Source organism: Phyllobates terribilis, unplaced genomic scaffold (genome assembly GCF_046119375.1).
Source record: "Phyllobates terribilis strain yellow unplaced genomic scaffold, ASM4611937v1 Scaffold_2__4_contigs__length_985480577, whole genome shotgun sequence".
In the NCBI taxonomy this organism is placed as follows: domain Eukaryota; kingdom Metazoa; phylum Chordata; class Amphibia; order Anura; family Dendrobatidae; genus Phyllobates; species Phyllobates terribilis.
In genome coordinates, this window is record NW_027362762.1 from 435,727,566 (window position 1) to 435,748,265 (window position 20,700).

Here is a 20,700-nt window from a genome sequence, read left to right on the forward strand (position 1 = left end):
GGCCTGGCAAAGCAGGAAACCCAGCGTTTGGTGACATCCATGGCTTCCAGACTTTAGGCCGTCATTGCCTGCAAAGAATTCTCTACAAAGTGTTAAAAATTAACATTTATTTTATGGTAAAGTTAATTTGTCCAATTACTTTTGAGCCCCTGAAGTGAGGAGGCTTTGTAGAAAAATAGTTGCAATTTCTAAAAATTTCACAAAATATTTTTTTCAACCCCTTTAACTAAACCTCAAAGTGTACACTAGTGGCACACAGAGCCCAAATCACAAAGATTCTGTCACTGTCCAAATATTTCTGGACCTAACTGTATGTGAACATGAAGCTCATTCAAGAAAAATTCAGCCATACCTTTACATGGCCAGTGCATTTCTCTTCTACTGAGAAATCAGCATTTGAATTAACATGAGTGAGGCTGAAGTGCTTGCGGTGCCTGGAAACCCTTCCCAAGCCTCTGTCATTCCAACCCAGTTTTTCCTTCTGCTTGACCTGCAACTCATTTTATCAATTCAAATGCTAATTTCTCAGCAATAGGGGGACAGACTTTGCTTGGAAAGTGATACATGTACATATATATAGTTTTGGGGGTCAATCATGCTGACACATTTAATTTTAAGCAACATTGTAAAGAAGAGTTAGCGAAAATTCCTTCAGATAGATGTAAGAGAACGATAAAGTCAAATCGATGGCAATTACTTCAAATTATTACTGCTATATGAGGTTTTAGAAGATATTAAATGATAAGGTGTCCTTACTTTTTCACAAAGTGCATCTGCCTTTTGGCCTACTTTTTCATAGCTATATAAATAATGACATGGTGTAATTTGTCATGTGTTGTTGTTAATCAATGATTGTCCTACATTTACGTAATTTTAAGAGATTCTAAGATCCAGATGTTTTCTTATTATATTCTGATAAGTAAAACCATAGAACTAAAAAAGTGTGTACTTTTTTTGTGGTTTTTTTGCATGACCCTATGTAATATGGCATGACTTTAGACACTTGTGGGTGTACTTCATTTTTTCATGACTGTATATTAAATTAAACTGTAATTTGATACATTAAAATATATATATTTCCCCTAGAAAATATTTCAAAATAAACTAATGGCCTTCTATTTTTAAGAAATGATTGAATTTGTTTGGAATTTATTCTGTTTTCCTTGTCACACAGGGGATGCTGAACACAAGCCATATATTTGCGGTGATGCAGACTCTACTTCCATGGTCCTTGATGGCTCTGAAGATTATCTCATTCTTGCTTGTGATGGTTTCTATGATACAGTAAACCCAGATGAGGCTGTGAAAGTTGTATCTGACCACCTGAAGGAAAATAATGGAGACAGCAGCATGGTTGCCCATAAACTGGTAGCATCTGCTCGTGACGCTGGCTCCAGTGATAACATCACAGTCATTGTGGTGTTTCTCAAGGACCTTAATCCAACAACCAATACAAGCCAAGACAATAACCAAGCTGAAAATTCTTATGATGGAGGGCAGGAAGATAACGGAGATGACAAGGAGAATCAAGGAGATTGCAAAGGATCATGGCCTCTTCATCAGTGTTCTGCCCCAGCTGATCTAGGAGGTTATGATGGGAGAGATTCTTTCACAGACAGAACTAGTTTGAATCTTGGTCCTGAAGCGCAGGTTCTAGAAAAACAAGACTATTTAGACCCTTTGCAAGGAGGAGGTGGCAAACCATATAGTGCCAAATGTTTGCCATGGTCCCAAGTATCCAGAGCTAGCTCACCAAAGAGAGCCAAAGGAAGCAAAGAATCTGTAAGAAAGGCATCTTTAGAAAGTCAACCTTCTTGTGGAGAGAAAGAGTGGGATGAAAGTATATCTAGAAATAAAGGCTTGGGATATATGAATATCTTGATGCCCAAAAAGGAGAGCTTACACTGCCCTCTGGAGTTAAAGGATGAATGTTTGAAAGGAGTCATGAATGGTCCAACACGTGCATCTCCTGTACGTTTCAGAAAGAGGAGAGGTGGGACTAAGCTGAAGCCAAACTTTCCAAAGCTCCTATCTTCGCAAAAGCCTTTTCACAAAGCACGGTCCACTTTATCAGTGCCAGTGCAAAGCATCGGCAAACATAGGATTTCAGTACATTGTCCTGTAGCTTCTAGGAGAAGTAATCTTAGAGGTCATTTGATGACTAGAGCATTGTTAAAAGAGAGCAACTGTATAGCATTGGTAGACATGCATAGGATCTATCAAGTGTAAAAGGAAAGCTGACCTCCCCTGTGTGTTATATAACTGTAGTGCTCCAGTGAATTAGGTTAGATAGACCCAAACTTTAATGGCATCCTCTTCCTCTCCTAGTGTATTGATCTCACCCAAGTAGTGCAGTGTGATACTCTATTAACATACAGATGGACATTCCCATAGTTGTCAGAAATGTCAGCTTGACTTTGTTGATAATGGAAGACATAATATTTCCCTTTTCACATGCAGCAAGTAGAGGATGAAAGACAATGTAGGTTGTATTAACCAGTGTGCAATGTCCCTTTCTGTAAGTGAATAATTAGGAGATATATGTACCTGGTATAAAATCCACAATGTAACCTCTATCAAATGCAGTGCAAACTGTCAACCCTTACCCAAGATGTCTTGTGTGTGTACGTATGTCTCACAGGGTTTTTATTCACAGTTCCCGTGGTTTTGTGGTCCTGGCCTTTATCTGAAAAGGCTACTATGTTGAATGATGCAGCTTGCAGGTCCTTCTCGAGGTTTTAACCTTCACCGATAACTACATTGGTTCACAGCAGTCATTATTAGATCAGTGTTAAGCAAAAAGAGCCAGGTAATTATGGAAAGAGTGTTGTGGCCTCAATTATGAACTGGCGCCCTGAGCAACTCTCTACTGGAAATACTATTGCAACTGTATATTTACCTCTTAAGTATTCTTTCTACACAAAGGCTTAGAGATTATTACCAGTTATTTTTATAGTTTTAGATAGATGTCACACTTTATAATGGCAATAAGGCACTGCTGGAGTACAGTGAGATACAGCCAATTTTGAGCGATTCCTGCGGATTAGCCGACCTCTACAGCATGAGGAACTCAGGTATTAAGGCGTTAAATCAATATCAACATTATAGAAACCATCCCATCTGTTAAATAGAAGTTCACAATCCACTTTTCATTACCCTGTAAAGGTGGGTTTAGCCATAAGTAATCCAATCCAAGTTCAGCTTCACACGTCTCTCATTTCCCAGTACAATAAGAGGACATTTACTCATGGAAGAATTAGCATCCAAACTATCATATTTAATCAAACAACAAAGAAATGGGGCTATTACTGTGTTAACTCATCATGTATATTTAATTATACAGCACAGCATGTTCCTTTCCATATGGGTTCATTGACCTTCAGGCTGCCTTAATTTCATGCATCATGTTTCCTTTAAAAAAAAAGTGTAATATCAATTTTGCAAAGGTGTATTTTAAATGAAGATGGCTAAAGCCAGGATGGTGTTTCTCAATTAAGAAACTCATTTATCAACTCCAAACCTAATCTTTATAACATTGTACCCCAGAATATGCATCTCCATACTTCAGACTCACACAACTTGTTCAATTGTAATTCTATTTCAATGAATACAAGCATTAACAATGCTACATGGATGGTCCACTGTCCACTATAGCATATGACTATGTATCCACAGTACTCCAATATTATCTACAAACTCTTTCTCTTATAGGCAAAAGCAAAGGCTTTGTCCCCAAAACTCCAAGAGGTACAGTATATAGCATTGATTCATCATCATGGTTTTCGATACACGAAACTTCAGCACAAGTTATTTGATGGAAAAGGCACTCTAGTTCTCTAGTGGGTTTTGTATCTTAGTAGGAGGTTTGTCAGATTCAAAGCATACTTGTGTTTTTTTGATATTCAGCAGTATCACCATCTGGCTTCAGTGTTAGCTTGATTTTCCCAAATGTTACAGGGATTTCCCTACAAATTACATATATCACCCATCTACAGAATTGGTGATAGATATCTGATCAGTAGGGTCCCCATCAATCAATAGAATTGGGGTCACAAGTTCTTTCACACTGCATATTTGCAAAGAAGATGTGATTGGTGTGGTAGCTCACATGCTCAGCTATTCAAAGTCTACAGCACTGATGGAAACAGCAGAGTACTGTTCTCTGCTGTTTCCATCAGAAAAATGAAAACTGAATGGAGCAACTGTTCACATGATCGATCGCCTCTTCTTTCAACCTTCTAACAAAAATTGTTAGACTTCTAGAGATCCGGCTTGATAAAGGTTGTTTCAAGGAAAAACCCTTTGAAGTAGATTGAATGGTATGTGATTATTCATAGATTGATATACCACATACAGTGCCTACAAGTAGTATTCAACCCCCTGCAGATTTAGCTGGTTTGATAAGATGCAAATAAGTTAGAGCCTTCAAACTGCAAACGAGAGTAGGTTTTATGAACAGAAGCATAAATCTTACAAACCAAAAAGTTATGTTGCTCAGTTGAATTTTATTACATTTTAAACATAAAAGTGTGGGTCAATTATTATTCAACCCCTATGTTTAATATTTTGTGGAATAACCCTTGTTTGCAATTACAGCTAATAATCGTCTTTTATAAGACCTGATCAGGCCGGCACAGGTCTGTGGAGTTATCTTGGCCCACTCCTCCATGCAGATCTTCTCCAAGTTATCTAGGTTCTTTGGGTGTCTCATGTGGACTTTATTCTTGAGCTCCTTCCACAAGTTTTCAATTGGGTTAAGGTCAGGAGACTGACTAGGCCACTCCAACACCTTGACTTTTTCCCTCTTGAACCAGGCCTTGGTTTTCTTGGCTGTGTGCTTTTGGTCGTTGTCTTGTTGGAAGATGAAATTACGACCCATCTTAAGATCCTTGATGGAGGATCGGAGGTTCTTGGCCAAAATCTCCAGGTAGGCCGTGCTATCCATCTTCCCATGGATGCGGACCAGATGGCCAGGCCCCTTGGCTGAGAAACAGCCCCACAGCATGATGCTGCCACCACCATGCTTGACTGTAGGGATGGTATTCTTGGGGTCGTATGCAGTGCCATCCAGTCTCCAAACGTCACGTGTGTGGTTGGCACCAAAGATCTCGATCTTGGTCTCATCAGACCATAGAATCTTGAACCAGTCTGTCTCAGAGTCCTCCAAGTGATCATGAGCAAACTGTAGACGAGCCTTGACATGACGCTTTGATAGTAAAGGTACCTTACGGGCTCGTCTGGAACGGAGACCATTGCGGTGGAGTACGTTACTTATGGTATTGACTGAAACCAATGTCCCCACTGCCATGAGATCTTCCCGGAGCTCCTTCCTTGTTGTCCTTGGGTTAGCCTTGACTCTTCGGACAAGCCTGGCCTCGGCACGGGAGGACACTTTCAAAGGCTGTCCAGGCCGTGGAAGGCTAACAGTAGTTCCATAAGCCTTCCACTTACGGATGATGCTCCCAACAGTGGAGACAGGTAGGCCCAACTCCTTGGAAAGGGTTTTGTACCCCTTGCCAGCCTTGTGACCCTCCACGATCTTGTCTCTGATGGCCTTGGAATGCTCCTTTGTCTTTCCCATGTTGACCATGTCTGAGTGCTGTTCACAAGTTTGTGGAGGGTCTTAAATAGTCAGAAAAGGCTGGCAAAAGAGATCTTTAATCCACACATGTGAAGCTCATTATTCTTGGTGCCTGAACTACTTCTTAATACTTTAGGGGGACCAAACAGAATTCTTGTGGTTTGAGGGGTTGAATAATAAATGACACTCTGAATTAACTTTTAACGTTTTAAAAAAAAAAAAAAAAAAAACAATATTTGCTGCAGTGCATTTCCCACTTCCAGGCTGATCTACAGTACAAATGTCACAATGCCAAGTTAATTCCGCATGTGTCAACCAGCTAAATCTGCAGGGGGTTGAATACTACTTGTAGGCACTGTATGTAGTAAGGCAGTCACATGATGCATACAAAGTGGACTATACTTAACCTGGTATTAGTATGTAATTGTATTATCTAGACTCCCAGTTATGCAATATGTGCCTTGTAGTGTAACAAAGCTAAATCAAAACCTCAAGTGAAATATGCATCCAAGAATATTTTTTTTTAGAATATAATTAAGCAATACCTCTCACTGTGTCCATCATATTGTAAAGACTTGCATCCTAGTAGCAGAGCTATTGTTTCAGAGAGAGGGGTCTCAAGCTTGCCAAACGTTGGTTTATAAAGTAGTGTTCAAAATAATAGCAGTCCAATATGACTAACCAGATTAATCACTGTTTTTGGTATAAATTCTATTACCACATGTCAAACAATTTACCAGTTGGTGCAGTAGATTCTAAGAAAACCAACAGGCTCCGCATTCATGATCTGCAAGTTTTTGAGTCTGTGTATTTGAATAATTGAAAGGGGGTGTGTTCAAAATAATAGCAGTGTGGAGTTCAATTAGTGAGGTCAATCATTCTGTGAAGAAACAGGTGTGAATCAGGTGGCCCTTATTTAAGGGTGAAGCCAGCACGTGTTGTACATGCATTTCTCCTTGAAAGCCTGAGAACTATGGGTCGTTCGAGACAGTGTTCAGAAGAACAGCGTACGTTGATTAAAAAGTTGATTGGAGAGGGTAAAACTTATAAAGAAGTGCAGACAATGATAGGCTGTTCAATTAACTTGATCTCCAATGCTTTAAAATGGAAAGTACAACCAGAGAGACATGGAAGAAAACAGAAGATTACCATTCAAATGGATTGAAGAATAGCCAAAATGGCAAAGGCTCAGCCATTGATCAGCTCCAGGATGATCAAATACAGTCTCAAGTTACCTGTGAGTACTGTGACAGTTAGATGCCTGTGTGAACCTAATCTCTTAGCAAAGTCCCACTGTTAAAAAAAAGACATGTACTGAAGTGGATACAATTTGCCAAAGAACACATCAACTGGCCTAAAAAGAAATGGAGAAACATTTTGTGGACTGATGAAAGTAAAATTGTTCTTTTTAGGTCTAAGGGCTACAGACAGTTCATCAGACAACCCCCAAACTCTGCATTCAAGCCACAGTACACTCTGAAGACAGTGAAGCATGGTGGTGCAAGCATCATGATATGGGCATGTTTCACTTACTATGGAGCCTGACCTATTTAACGCATACCAGGGATCATGGACCAGTTTGCATATATTAAAATACTTGAAAAGGTCATGTTGTCTTACACTGAAGAGGAGATGTCCTTGAAATGGGTGTTTCAACAAGACATGACCCTAAACACACCAGTAAACGAGCAAAGTCTTGGTTCCAGTCCAACAAAATTGAGGTTATGGAGTGGCCAGCCCAATCCCCGGACTTTAGTCTGATAGAACACTTGTGGGGTGACATCAAAAATGCAATTTCTGAGACAAAGCCAACAAATGCCAAAAAATTGTGGGATGTAGTCAAAGCATCCTGGTCTGGAATAACAGTTGGCAGGTGGCAGAAGTTGGTTGACCCTATGCAACATAGATGTGAAGCAGTTCTAAAAAACTGTAGTTATACAACTAAATATCAGGTTAGTGATTCACAGGAATGCTAAATCCTCAAAAAAAAAAAGAGTACATATTGTGAGTTTGTAAAGACAAATGCTGACACTGCTATTTTTTAGAACAGCCCAATGTTCATTTTTTGTTATTTTTTATTAAGTACCGTATTTTTCGGACTATAAGACGCACCGGACCATATGACGCACCTAGGTTTTAGAGGAGGAAAATAGAAAAAAAAATGTAAGCAAAAAATGTGGTCACAATGCACTGTTAAGGGGGAGAGGGTCTGCTGCTGATACTGGAATAGGGGTAATGTCCCCCAATTCTGATAATATCCCCCATCCTGGTAGATATGCCCGCCCTTCCTATTATACTTGGCTCCCATCCCCATCCTGATATGCATGGCACCCCTCCATCCTGATATCCATGACAACCCGCATCCTTATCCTGGTATGCATGGCACCCCTCATCCCTATCCTGGTATGCATGGCACCCCTCATCCCTATCCTGGTATTCATGGCACCCCTCATCCCTATCCTGGTATGCATGGCACCCCTCATCCTTATCCTGGTATGCATGGCACCCCTCATCCTTATCCTGGTATGCATGGCACCCCTCATCCTTATCCTGGTATGCATGGCACCCCTCATCCTTATCCTGGGATGCATGGCACCCTTCATCCTTATCCTGGTATGCATGGCCCTGCATGGTCCCCTCATCCTTATCCTGGTATACATGGCACCCCTCATCCTTATCCTGGTATGCATGGCACCCCTCATCCTTACCCTGGTATGCATGGCACCCCTCATCCTTATCCTAGTATGCACGGTCCCCCTAATCCCCATCAGGCTGCACATAAAAAAATAAACACTCTTACTCACCTTTCTTATCTCTATTCCAGCACTGCATGCTGTCTGCCCGCACTGATCTCTACATGTGAGCCGCGCATGACTTCACTGCCATGCGCGGCTCACAAGGAGAGATCAGCTGCCGGAAGTCACTGCTCCCCACGTCGGGACTGTGCGCGGGGAGCAGTGACTTCATGCTCCTTAATAGCCGGCACACAGCGTAACCGCAGCGCGGCTCCTGCTGCTGCCGGGCGATCGCGTGTGCCCATGGGCATGGAGAGGAGGTGAATATTCATGCCCTTTCATAGCGGGCACATGCGATCGCCCGGCAGCAGCAGGAGCCGCGCTGCTGATACACTGTGTGCCGCTATTAAGGAGCATGAATATTCAGTGCTCCCCACACCTATGGGCGTGGGGAGCAGTGAATATTCACTTTCTTTAGCAGCGGGGACAGTGTAGGCTGCAGCAGGCGGCTACTACCTCCTGTGCCCGCTCCTCCGCCGCAACCGCTCCCCCCAGCACAGTATATATATATATATATATATATAATATCCCCCCATTAACATTCGGACTATAAGACGTTCCCCCCGTTTTCCTCCAAAATTTTGGAGGAAAAAAGTGCATCTTATAGTCCGAAAAATACGGTAGTTAAAAATGATATACATTTCTCTTCATGTTTTGAAGTAGAAAACAGTGTGCAATGTTCCCAATGCATGGAAATAAAAACTAGTGTAACGATTTTTTGCTTAACTCATGTTTTTGAACACACTGCTATTATTTTGAACACTACTGCACATGTCCTTTGGTGACTTTTGTCCAGAAACAGCTGCACGCCCTTCCATGGCTTGTCTGGTATTGTGGCTTGGCTTTATTGAAGTGTATGAAATTGAGCTGCAAGGCCAAACACAACTTGTGGATAGGAGTGGACCTATATATTATTCAGAATAAAGGAACCATGTTGTTTTAATCCTAGTCAACCCCTTTAAAGTGAACATCACAAAAGGGAGAAAATCATTTGTGGTCAAAACCGACATTGTGGAAATTCACTGTCACTGATTAATGGGGCTAATATTGCATGAAAATTTACCCAGTGCTTACCCAGTATTTCTCTCATAATACTTCAACAGTAAAACATCTCCATATAGAACTGAATTATTAGTCCCACCTATGGGGATGTAAATATATAAACAGTTCTTCTCACACAGAACAAGGGTCAGTAGGAGGTATTTGAACGGACGTGTATTCAAAGTGTCCAAAAGTGATTTTCTGCGATGTCCTAAACACAGAAGATCACATACATGAAGCATCTGAGCTTACACCTATGAACCAACCCTTTAAAGGACAGCTCAAAGATTTTTTTTCCTTGGGAATGGCCTGTTGTTTTTTTTCCAAATTTACATTTAGTGGAGCTGGACATTACTCTTGAGCTGAGCACATACATTCCATCAATATGTTCTTCTGACACTTCTTTATAGCACTATTGGTGGGATTGTACTTTGTTTGACCTCAGCTTTTGTTGCCATTCATATCAACTAATGTCCTGTGCCTTATAATTTGTCAAGTATGAACTCTCTTTTTCATGGCAGAAATAATATGGATAGGAATCTAGTCCCATCTAGATTTATGAGCTTGACACTTGAAAAACAGCGTGATTTGAGAAGCAATTATTTTTATCATCCATTGTTATAGGATGTTATAATGTGTGTTTCACACAGTATAAATAGAGGAGATACAAACTTAATGGCACAGTTAGACAAGCTGACAACGGAAGTTAAATGGCACTTGGTTGACCAGATGTAAGACTATCGGCAGTCCTTTAATGTTGTGTTTACACAGGCTATAACAAACCTTCCATGTGTACAGAACATCGTGTTAGTGGCAGCACTTGTTGTTTTTACACAGAATGATGTGCTGCCAAGAACAGTTGTTTTAAGCTTGCTTAAAAATCGTTGCACTGACAAACAAGCGTTTTGCTCATTTATCGAATGTGTGCTGGTCTGTTTAGATGGACTGATAGTCCGGAACTGGCATCTTACAAACGCCCATTCCCTGATTATTAGCCCTTCAAAATGGTCTTTAAAACTTATACTGATATATTAGACAGCGCAGAAGAAGAGATGCCCAAATGAGATAAAGTTTACGGAATAAATGGTGGGTTATATTTGTAGACATTGTATATGGCCGTTTACTTATGTGTACAAATATAACTGCATCACTGATAAATGACAGAAGTTTTTTGGTCTAATTAATGTGTTCACAAAACTTTGTAGTCCAGTGTAAAACTACACCAACGGCCGGTTTCACACATTCGTGTGTTGCTGTTGAGTATGGCTCACGATGCATGGGCCGGCCGCGGGTCTCCCGGCCTGAACTTGACAGCCTCATATATTCTTGTAAGACTGTTAAATTCAGTCCATGACACATATGTGTCATTATGGCTTAAGGGCTCGTTCAACAAAGCATATTCTCTGTTTGCGCGTGCCATGGAGAGCACATGGCTTATTACAACCGGTGTGTCCAGAAAAAAAATTGCAGCATGCATTATAGTTAGTTCATACAATGTCCACAGGGCGAATGAGCACAAGGAGCTGCCCAAAAGAGTCAAGTCACGTCTGCAGTTTGCTGGTGACAGGGCTCATCTTTTCAGTATTGCTATGTAAACCTTTCCAAACACTATATCCAAACTTCCCAGCTTCAAATGAACTGTCCATTGAGTTTCTATCTTTACTGTAGTGACTAAAGATTCGAGCTTTCACGAGAACTTCCTGATTTGAAGATGGCTAGAACAGGTCGGTCTTTCAGTTTGCTAATAAGTCACTTTCAGGATAGGCTCCCTCACTGCTGGCATCTATTACTCAAAACCGATGCAGTGTTTTATATATGTTTCCCAGTGACCTGGTACAAATGTCATGGGGGCAGCCTATGATACATACAACACAGAAGGAATTTTTCAGTAAAAAATGTCAGCTGATCAATTAACCAAAAGCACACAGTATTGCCTAGTAAATATATTCAATACGACCAGGAGAAAAGTCCATTCCAACTGTTTGATAAACTGTAAAAATTCCCCCATCGTCATCCTTTTATTTACGAATTGTATAGATTGGTACAATATTTTGGGGTGTACACTAGCTCATTATCGGGTGCCTTCTGGTTACTAGTGATATGCTTGCTTGTGGTAGTGTACATCGCTAAAGTATCTGCTGAATGGGTGAATAAAATGTGAGAGGGGTGTAGAAGTGTGTGCAGGGCTAGGCGTGGTATATCTAGTGATAGGAGGGAATATGCAGGTGTCACCGATGAATTTATGTGCAGGGAAACATGGATTTTGTGTTATCTTTGATCTATGCAGATGGATTATGTAAAGTTAGCTGAGAAGTACTGTGCTACAGAAAGTTCACCGATACTCCAACAGTGTATCTGTTCCTGTAATATTGTACATTCAGTGGATTTGCAGACATATCTACTAAGCCGACAGGTACATTTGTAGCTGAAGAAAAAACATGTTCAGTATGTGAGGCTACTCATCCAATTACCTGAAATATCAGGCACAGGTCTGCACAGCTTTGTGCTACATTGTATTGCTCAGTTATGTCATTCAGTACATTAGAGATCTTGCCTCCAAGTTTCCCGAAGCTAGTTCTGGATGCAGAATGTGTCTGTGGGTGGCAGCTAGCAAGATAAATAACATGAGCAAAATGCACATTACAGAGGAAGCAGCAGACAAGAAGCCAGACATATCCCACTTGTAGAAGGTGCCAGGCCTTAGCCTGGACCTTCACTGCAAATGTCCGATGTCTTCTATCAGCCCTGTAAGGCTTTGGTCATTTGTATCAGTGCCCCTGGTTCAGGACTTCCTATCATAAAGGCTTACTGGCTAGAGGTTGCAAAAAAAAAAAAGGATAATTTGGAACAAAATAATGTTATGTAAAACCAATCTGCAGGAACCATTGAGCAAACACTAGTATGACTGCAATGGCAGCAGCGAGAGAGCTGGAACATATCCTGCTTTAGCCATCCTGCAGACGGTCTGATTTTTCTAATGTATTATGATATTGGGTATGTAACACGTACCTAAACATAGTTTTTTTTAACCAAAAGTGGAAAAACTAGAGATATCCATAAAATATGGTCTTTTGGACCAATTATGGGATAATGACCTTGAGTAAAAGTTTGTGTTGCTACTTCTAAGCACTAGCCTTGCCATATCTCATTCACGTGAATAACACATTTCAGTATACGGATACCTATATATAGTAGTGGTTTACTGGTCTGGTATATATACTGCTCTGGAATATATGCTTTAGGTGAAGCAGTTCTTTGTGAAATACAGTGTTCTCTCTTCATTCCACTGGTGATTAGAAATCTGTGCCCTAATTTGCTGCTTGCTGATGTAAGCAATAACTACCCCTATAACTAATGGTATATAACATCTCTGTATATTGTAATTTATGATGGTATAACCTGGTGATAATGTAAAAAAAAATAATATTAAACCGTTCTGAAACTATATAACATTGTATTTATTTACTTGTTAATGCAGAGGAGTAATCCTCAGGTTCTGTATTCTGTACTTTTAGCGTGGTCCTGGTAGTGCTGATGTGTTACGAATAAAATAAAAAATTGAAAAAAAATAAACGATAAATATATATGTATGTGATTCAGCTAAAAGGCTGAATTATCCCTATAACATCTGGTGAAAGGAGTGTAGTGTTGGTTATGAGATCTAACCCCTAAGTCATTAACTTTACACTGCTCATAACTCGCTTGAAAACTTCACTGTGAGTTGGAAATAAACCACTTGGTTTCCTTGTATACATCTTAACGTGGCTTCAAAACGGCTTCTTACCTGTAGCCATTGCTGGGCCCAGCAATGTGTGGAAGATGCGTTATTATACATATGTAAATATTTTATTTGCCTAGAAGTGCCATCAGTTTTCTTGCAGAGAATAGAATCACAAATAAAAATGGCAATTTTAATTCTAGCTGTTATTTTTTAGTTACCTTTGTTATCTTCACGATTTTCTCATGAAGGTATACGAACAGAACCTTCAATTTAAAGGACTTATCCAGGTCTTAATTTATTCTATGGGGCTAAACACTTTTTGGCACATAGTTGCTAACTACCGGCCTCTTCTGCCCTGCGATGATCTAATGGCAGCAATTATCCTACTTCCTGTGACATTATGTCAACAGAGCAGCTCCTACTCTCCCGTTTTGTTGATTGACAGCTGACTCAACCTAACACAGCATAGCTGGCTAACAGTCAACATGACTTGGGAGTGACAGCCATTGACAGAGCATTGCAGAAGAGAAGGAACTGCTCTGTCCATGTGATGTCACAGGAAGTAGGAGAATCACCGCCAGAAGCGGTCCATTACTGCTACCATCTTTTTTTGTGGCATTTTTATTTTGTACCTGTTTTTTTTTTTTAACTGGCATTTAAGAGTAAAAAGAAAGCAAAGCCTATAAGATAAATGTCAGGAAAAAAAAATAGTACATGCTGAATACTGAATTAACTCAAGCAATGCTGTTTATGTAGACTTTTCACTTTTTTTTTTTTACTGGTTCAAAATGTTAAAGACTATAGTAAAATATTGGAAATGCCACGGAAAAGAAATGAAAATGTTGTATGTGAATCCAGCACAAGACATTTTAACGGCAGGTAAAAATTGCATATGTTCGTAATGGAATACTTCATGCTTTGATGAAGTAATTATGAAATTAAGACATATTAGGTCATATATACCCTGCAGTAATTCAGTCCCATAAAGCAGATCTTAGTTTTTAATAGAGTGCTGTTTATTCATAGACTGTTCATACAGGGCAAGATGTGTGTGCACAACACTATAGACATGCTGGATACAAAGACCACTATCTGGGAGGGCAAGGCCAATGGGTCTCTGCAGCAAAGGATGAGAGCAGTGGGAAGTATCTTAAACAGGTCTGCTTTTCTGTGAAGAAACACAGCTAAAAAAATGCCCCAGAAAAAAAGCTCACAGCCATGAATGCCCACAGGGAAATTGCCCACAGGGAAATTGCCCACACGGACAAAATAAAAGTCATGTAAGTCCACTCCTCCACCCTGGCCATGTAATATATTATATCGCACCAGAGCCTGTGTACAATGCAACCCCGGCTGTACCGGCATGTGCTCAGTTTTCCGTGTGTGAATACAGCCTTGGCCCTCTGTAATAGGGCTAATGTCTCTTTGGAGCGCATTCCACAGGGCGACATTAGCCCAGGCTCCACAGTGCTATTTTTCCTGGTGTTCTGTCTCACCAGCAATCCGTCTGATGAGGGTTGAAGTGTATGACCGAAACGTTACTTTATGGATTGCATTTCATGAACGCTTTATGGATCATATTCTTCTAGATAATAACATGAGCCGTAACATCTTTGTAACAGTGTACCCCCCAACTCAAAAATAGCTCCTGCTGAGGGAAATTCTTTAAACCTGGTAAGGTAAAGCAGTAATGAAGCATTCAACCTGATTATAAGGGAGCACAACGTGACTGTATCACCAGTGCACAGTCAGCTCTCTCTCTTCGGAGCATTGCACAGAGGGAACAGTCAGCGTTCAGCTTCTTTGCACAAGGACCACACTAAACTCTGGGGGTGGTATGAAATAGTGATTCCTTTACAATAAGCAAAGGTTTCTGAAATGCTTTGTCTAGTGAGGCTCTAGTAGAAAACAAGCTGATGCCTAGATCTTACCATACAGATAAAAAAAAATATTTTGCCTCCCGATCCACAAACGCCCATGCCAAAATGGAATAAAAAGAACTGTGCAACATATACTCAATTCTCCCAAAGCGACCTCCCTAGCTCTGCCTCATGAACAAATAGAGGGTGCCACAGTTAGTAACCCTCAGGGTCTAGGGCAACGTTTCTCAAACATGAACTCCCTTCACTTTCCCAGATCTTCAAACATACACATATTAGTCTCTTGTCTGCCTTAGATTACAGACATCTGCATCATCCATAACAGATAAGGGGGCTTCTTGTGTCTAAGTCAAGGCAGAAGTAGAGCAGCCGGGTCACAGAAACTGGGTCAGGGCAGAACTGAGCAATAAAGTATATTCATAAGTGCAATTATATAACATGTCATACACATCAGAACATATTTTGTACCACAGGACAAACCCTAAAGTAAACCCTTCATGCAAGCTTGCTGCAGAGTATATATGACAAAGTAGGAGTGCTTTGTGCTGGTTTCAAGTGACTTTGGACTCAGAAGCCCAATAACACCTACAGTCAAACTAAACTGTCTGAATATATCATTACAAATCACATTACATTAAAATTACTGTCTTACTGCAAGGTGAGTTTCTACTAGTATTGTGTTTTTTTTCCAGTATGTATTAAAATTTATTTTATTTGTCCAATTGCACATGTTCTTTTTTCTCTTCTGATCTTCTGCTCATTTCACTTCTATTGTTCACAAGACCATGTACCCTACACTAAATGGATAGTCTTGTTTAAAAAGGAGAGAAATTACCAACCTATGTTAACCTATAATGCAAGATGTTCTATCTGATAAAATATTGTTGGGATTTGACCAGTACAGTAATAAAACAAATTTGTGAACTAGATATTCTCATATGTCTTTATTTCTGCATGACCCGGAAGTATTTGACACACAAGATAAAAAGGTATATGACCATGTAATTTCTTCAAGTCTGCAATATGGAAGGGGGAATCAATAACCCGATTGAACCGGTGCTGATCAAGAATGCTGTATTTCTAGAAACAGCATGTCTTATAGGAGGCCACATTATGGAGAAATCAACTGAGCCTGAAAATATATTTTAGCATGAATAATTTTGATTTTACTCCCATATTTGTATCTTCGATTTGGGTGAAAATCTGTAGCGTTGCTACAGTAGCCCGGGGCACAGGGTGTGGTCGCCTCGGGCCCTGCACTGAGAGACCCTCCTGGAGCTAAGCTACCGGTAACTGATCAGCATGCATAGAGATTCAGTTAAGCCCTGCTGTAGAGCAGGAAGACATCATCTATCTGCACTACTGTTCTCCGTTCTGTAAACCACAGGTTGTTTTAAGCCTGCAGTCTACAGAACGACCGAGGCACCGACGCATGCACACGACGTTATGAGTCCCGTCATGGTGACTTCATCAGGCCAAGACTCACGTTCTGTGCGTGCGTGCGTTAGCACTATGACAGCTCGACGGATCAGGATCCTTTTTAAAAAAAAAAAAAAGAAAGATTGTACTGTGATGTGTGGGCATCATAAACAATGGGTGACCCTTTAAGACGCAAATACAAATAAACCACAGATACAGGGAGCTGATTGACCCCAGAAGTACTAGCACAGGCATTTCTGACGTCAGAAACGCCAATCAGCTCCCTGCTCTGAGATGCTGTGGCGTCCAAACGCTGCTGACATCACAGCAGGGCGCTGCGGAGGAGGACAGGAGCCAGGAGGAAGACAACCACCAGAGCCAGGGGGAGCACAGGAGGAAGACAGGCACCGGAGCCAGGGGGAGGACAGACGGGCGGGTAAGTGCTTATAGAGCTGAAGATTCGGGGGTTTAGGGGGGGGGGCTATTACTATAGATTGGGGGATAGGTGGTGCTTTTATTGTAGACTGGGAGTTAGTGAGGACTATTTCTAAATGCTGGGGTTTAGAGGGGGCTGTCTCTGTAGGCTGGGGTTTGGGGGGGGAGGCTGTCTCAGTAGGCTGGGGGTTTGCTGTCTCTGTTGGCTTTGGGTTTGGGGGGAGGCTGTCTGTAGGCTGAGTTTGGGGGTGGGGGGCTGTCTCTGTAGGCTGGAAGTTTGGTGGGGAGGCTGTCTCTGTAGGCTGGGGGTTTGGGGAGGGATGCTGTCTCTGTTGGCTGTGGGTTTGCGGTCTCTGTAGGCTGTGTGTTTGGGGGGAGGCTGTCTCTGTAGGCTGTGTGTTTGGGGGGAGGCTGTCTCTGTAGGCTGTGTGTTTGGGGGGAGGCTGTCTCTGTAGGCTGTGGGTTTTGGGGGGCTTTCGCTGTAGGCTTGGGATTTGGGTGGGCTGTCGCTGTAGGCTGGGGATTTGGGGGAAGGCAGTCTCTGCAGGCTGGGAGTTTGGGGAGAGGCAGTCTCTGCAGGCTGGGAGTTTGGGGGGAGGCAGTCTCTGCAGGCTGGGGTTTGGGGAGAGGCCGTCTCTGTAGGCTGGGGTTTTGGGGGGGCTGTCTGTAGGCTAGAGGTTTGGGGGGGGTCTTACAGTGAGGGGGATAGTGCAAGGGACAAAATGGATGGGGGACAGTGTGAGGACTCAGTATGGAGAAAAGACCGCATGTGGGGGTCAGTAGGGAGAGGGGCAGCTTGGATGGCTAAGTAAGGAGTGGGGACAGCATGAGTGGGACATTGTGATGAGGGGGCAGCATGATGTAGTGACAGTGTGGAGATTTTAGTTCAGAATTGAGGAAGGCGTGTTGAGTGGGTACAATTTATAAGGGTGGACAGTGTAGCATTTTATTTTATAAAGGGGCAGTGTGATGGTCATAGTACACAAGGGCGGACAGCGTGGTGGTCATGATATATGAGGGGGGATAGTGTAATGGAAATATTTTATAGGAGAGGATAGTGTGTAGGCCATGTAAAGTAAGACGGACAGTGTGCGGTAATATTTTTTTTTCAGAAAGAACAGTGAGGAGCAATTCATTTTTTCAGGGGCACAGCATAGGGCTTATTCAAGGCACAGCATAGGTGGTTATTTTTATTCAGGAACATTATAATGATACGGTGATCTTTAAGGGCACCTTGTCGGGATGTGCTGAAGACCGGAGAAGATGGAAGTCTGCAGAGACGAACTGTGGATATGAAGTCATTATGGAGTCAGGGACATCAGAAGACAGCGATCGGTGAGTATATTATCACACAAACATTGCACTACACTAACATTTACACAGGTTTAGGGGAAAAAACGCTTCTTTAATATTTGCAGAAAAATCTACTTTTAATTTATTATGCAAATGAGGGCGCTTTGATGCATCCTTGGTGTGGCCTATGTGTGGGTGCACCGTTACGCCCTCCTATTCATATATTAAAGCCAATCTTTTGTCTTTACTGATAGTGCTCTGTAAAAGTGAGTGCTGTCTAAAATCAGCTTGCAAGATTGTGCTTGCTCACTGACACTGGATGAGCACAGCAGCGCGCTCCAAGTGTCAGTGTGGGTGCACACAATGTGGCTGAAGGCTCGTTCTGACGCCTGGTTCTGGTCTCTTTGGCTGCCCTTTGAACGACTTCAGTAAAAAAGAGGGGTATTGAATGAGCAGACAGCATGCGCATATCACAAGAGTGACTGCAGACTTGTCATTCTAGACCGGACAACCCCTTTAAGCTAAACTGTACATGATTTTTGTAGGAGCTACATCCTTTATATAAATGTTTATGCAGTTTAATTACCATTTTGTGGAGGTTGGGTGGGGGTGACAGACTCCTTTTAGCCAAGCTGATAAATTATTTCACCTTACAAATGAATATTTTACTTGTGCATCGGGTGATTGAGAGCCTGTTTAGCTAAACCAGGGTTCCCCAACTCCAGTCCTCAAGGGCCAACAACAGGTCATGTTTTCAGGATTTCCTTAGTATTGCTCAGGTGATGGAATTATTGCCTGTGTATGTGATGTAATTATCACCTGCGCAATGATAATGAAATCCTGAAAACATGGCCTGTTGGTGGGCCTTGACGACTGGACTTGGGGAACCCTGAGATAAACCATTCGGTTTCCGATTATTGGCAGCATTGTAAATGCACCTCAAAGAGTAACTAAACTTTGGGGAGATTTTTTTATGTTTTATGCCCAATAATTGTCAGCAAATTGATGGGGAATCTGGTCCAGAGAACCCAAACCACAGTTGAAAAGACCTTTTAGAAAAGGGCATGCAGAGCAGATGCAGTAGAAAGTCATAATCCTGTCTCCCAAGCTGTGCCCTTCTAAGAGGTCTTTTGGGCAATTGGTAGGGATCTCAAGACCCAGACCCGCACCAATGTGCTCATAATTAATGGAGCTAAAACAGGGTATCTCCCAAAAGTTAAAAAACATCTTGTTTAATAGTGCTACTGCCTGCACCTCATCAGTACTGTGGTTCCTACATGGTCTGTAATTAGCATTTTATTGCATGAAATAAGTATTTGATACAATAGAAAAACAGAACTTAATATTTGGTACAGAAACCTTTGTTTGCAGTTACACAGGTCAGACGTTTCCTGTAGTTCTTGACAAAGTTTGCACACATTTCAGCAGGTATTTTGGTCCACTCCTCCATACATATTTTCTTCGGCTCTTTCAGGTTTCGGGGCTATCGCTGGGCAACATTGAGTTTCAGCTCCCTCCAAAGATTTTCTATTGGGTTCAGGTCTGGACACTGGCTAGGCCACTCCCGGACCTTGAAATGCTTTTTACAGGTCATTGTCATGCTGGAAGACCCAGATACGGCCCATCTTCAATGCTCTTGAAGGAAGAAGGTTGTTGGCTAAAATCTCGCTACACATGACCTCGTGCATCCTCCCTTCACTACGGTGCTGTCGTCCTATCCCTTTTGCAGAAAAGCACCCCTAAAGTATGATGTATCCCCCTCTCAGCTTCACGGTTGGGACTGTTCTTGGGGTTGTACGTATCCTTCTTCCTCCAAACACAGCAAATGGCGTTGATACCAGAAAGTTATATTTTGGTCTCATCTGACCACATGACCTTCTCCCATGCCTCCTCTGGATCATCCAGATGGTCATTTGCAAACTTCAAACAGACCTGACATGTGCTGGCATGAGCAGGGGACCTTGTGTGCCCTGCAGGATTTTAATCCATGACGGAGTAGTGTGTTGCTAACAGTAATGTTTGAGACAATGGTCCCAGTTCTCTTAAGGTCATTGACCACGTCCTCCCATGTTATTCTGGGCTGATTGCAGACCTTTCTAAAAATCATCCTTACCCCCATAAGGCAAGATCTTGCATGGAGCCCCAGACCGAGGAAGATTGACAATCATCTTGTGTTTCTTCCATTTTCCAATAATTATGACAAGAGTTGTTGCCTTACCAAGCTGCTTGCCTATTGTCGAGTAGCCCATCCCAGCCTTGTGCAGGTCTCAGTGCATAGCTGACGTGATGTCATCGCGTCTGCTGTCTAACACGCTGATTGGTGGAAGGTGCGGAAGACCTATCCTCCACAAATGTATTCACTGTCAGCATTCCAAGGATGCGGATAGCGGTGACAGTAGGCGGCAAACGGACAGTGGGTGGGGGCATGGTGCGGCCGGTGGGCCATCGTTTCAGCCCTTCGGCTGTCTTGGTCCGCTGGTCGAAATGGAACGGCTAGAGGGCAGGATGTGGCCTGCAGGCCGCAGTTTGCCCAGG

At 42.0% G+C, this 20,700-nt stretch overlaps 1 protein-coding gene across 1 annotated transcript in view; it reads left to right on the forward strand.

Annotated features, from left to right (window-relative positions):
- PPM1E (protein phosphatase, Mg2+/Mn2+ dependent 1E) overlaps positions 1-15,945 on the forward strand; it is a 307,370-nt gene extending 291,425 nt beyond the window's left edge. The window contains exon 7 of the mRNA XM_073665370.1: positions 1,175-15,945. Coding sequence (XP_073521471.1) covers positions 1,175-2,229 — 1,055 coding nt within the window. The 3' untranslated portion in view covers positions 2,230-15,945. The remainder of the gene's footprint in view (positions 1-1,174) is intronic.
- The last annotated feature ends 4,755 nt before the right edge of the window (positions 15,946-20,700 follow it).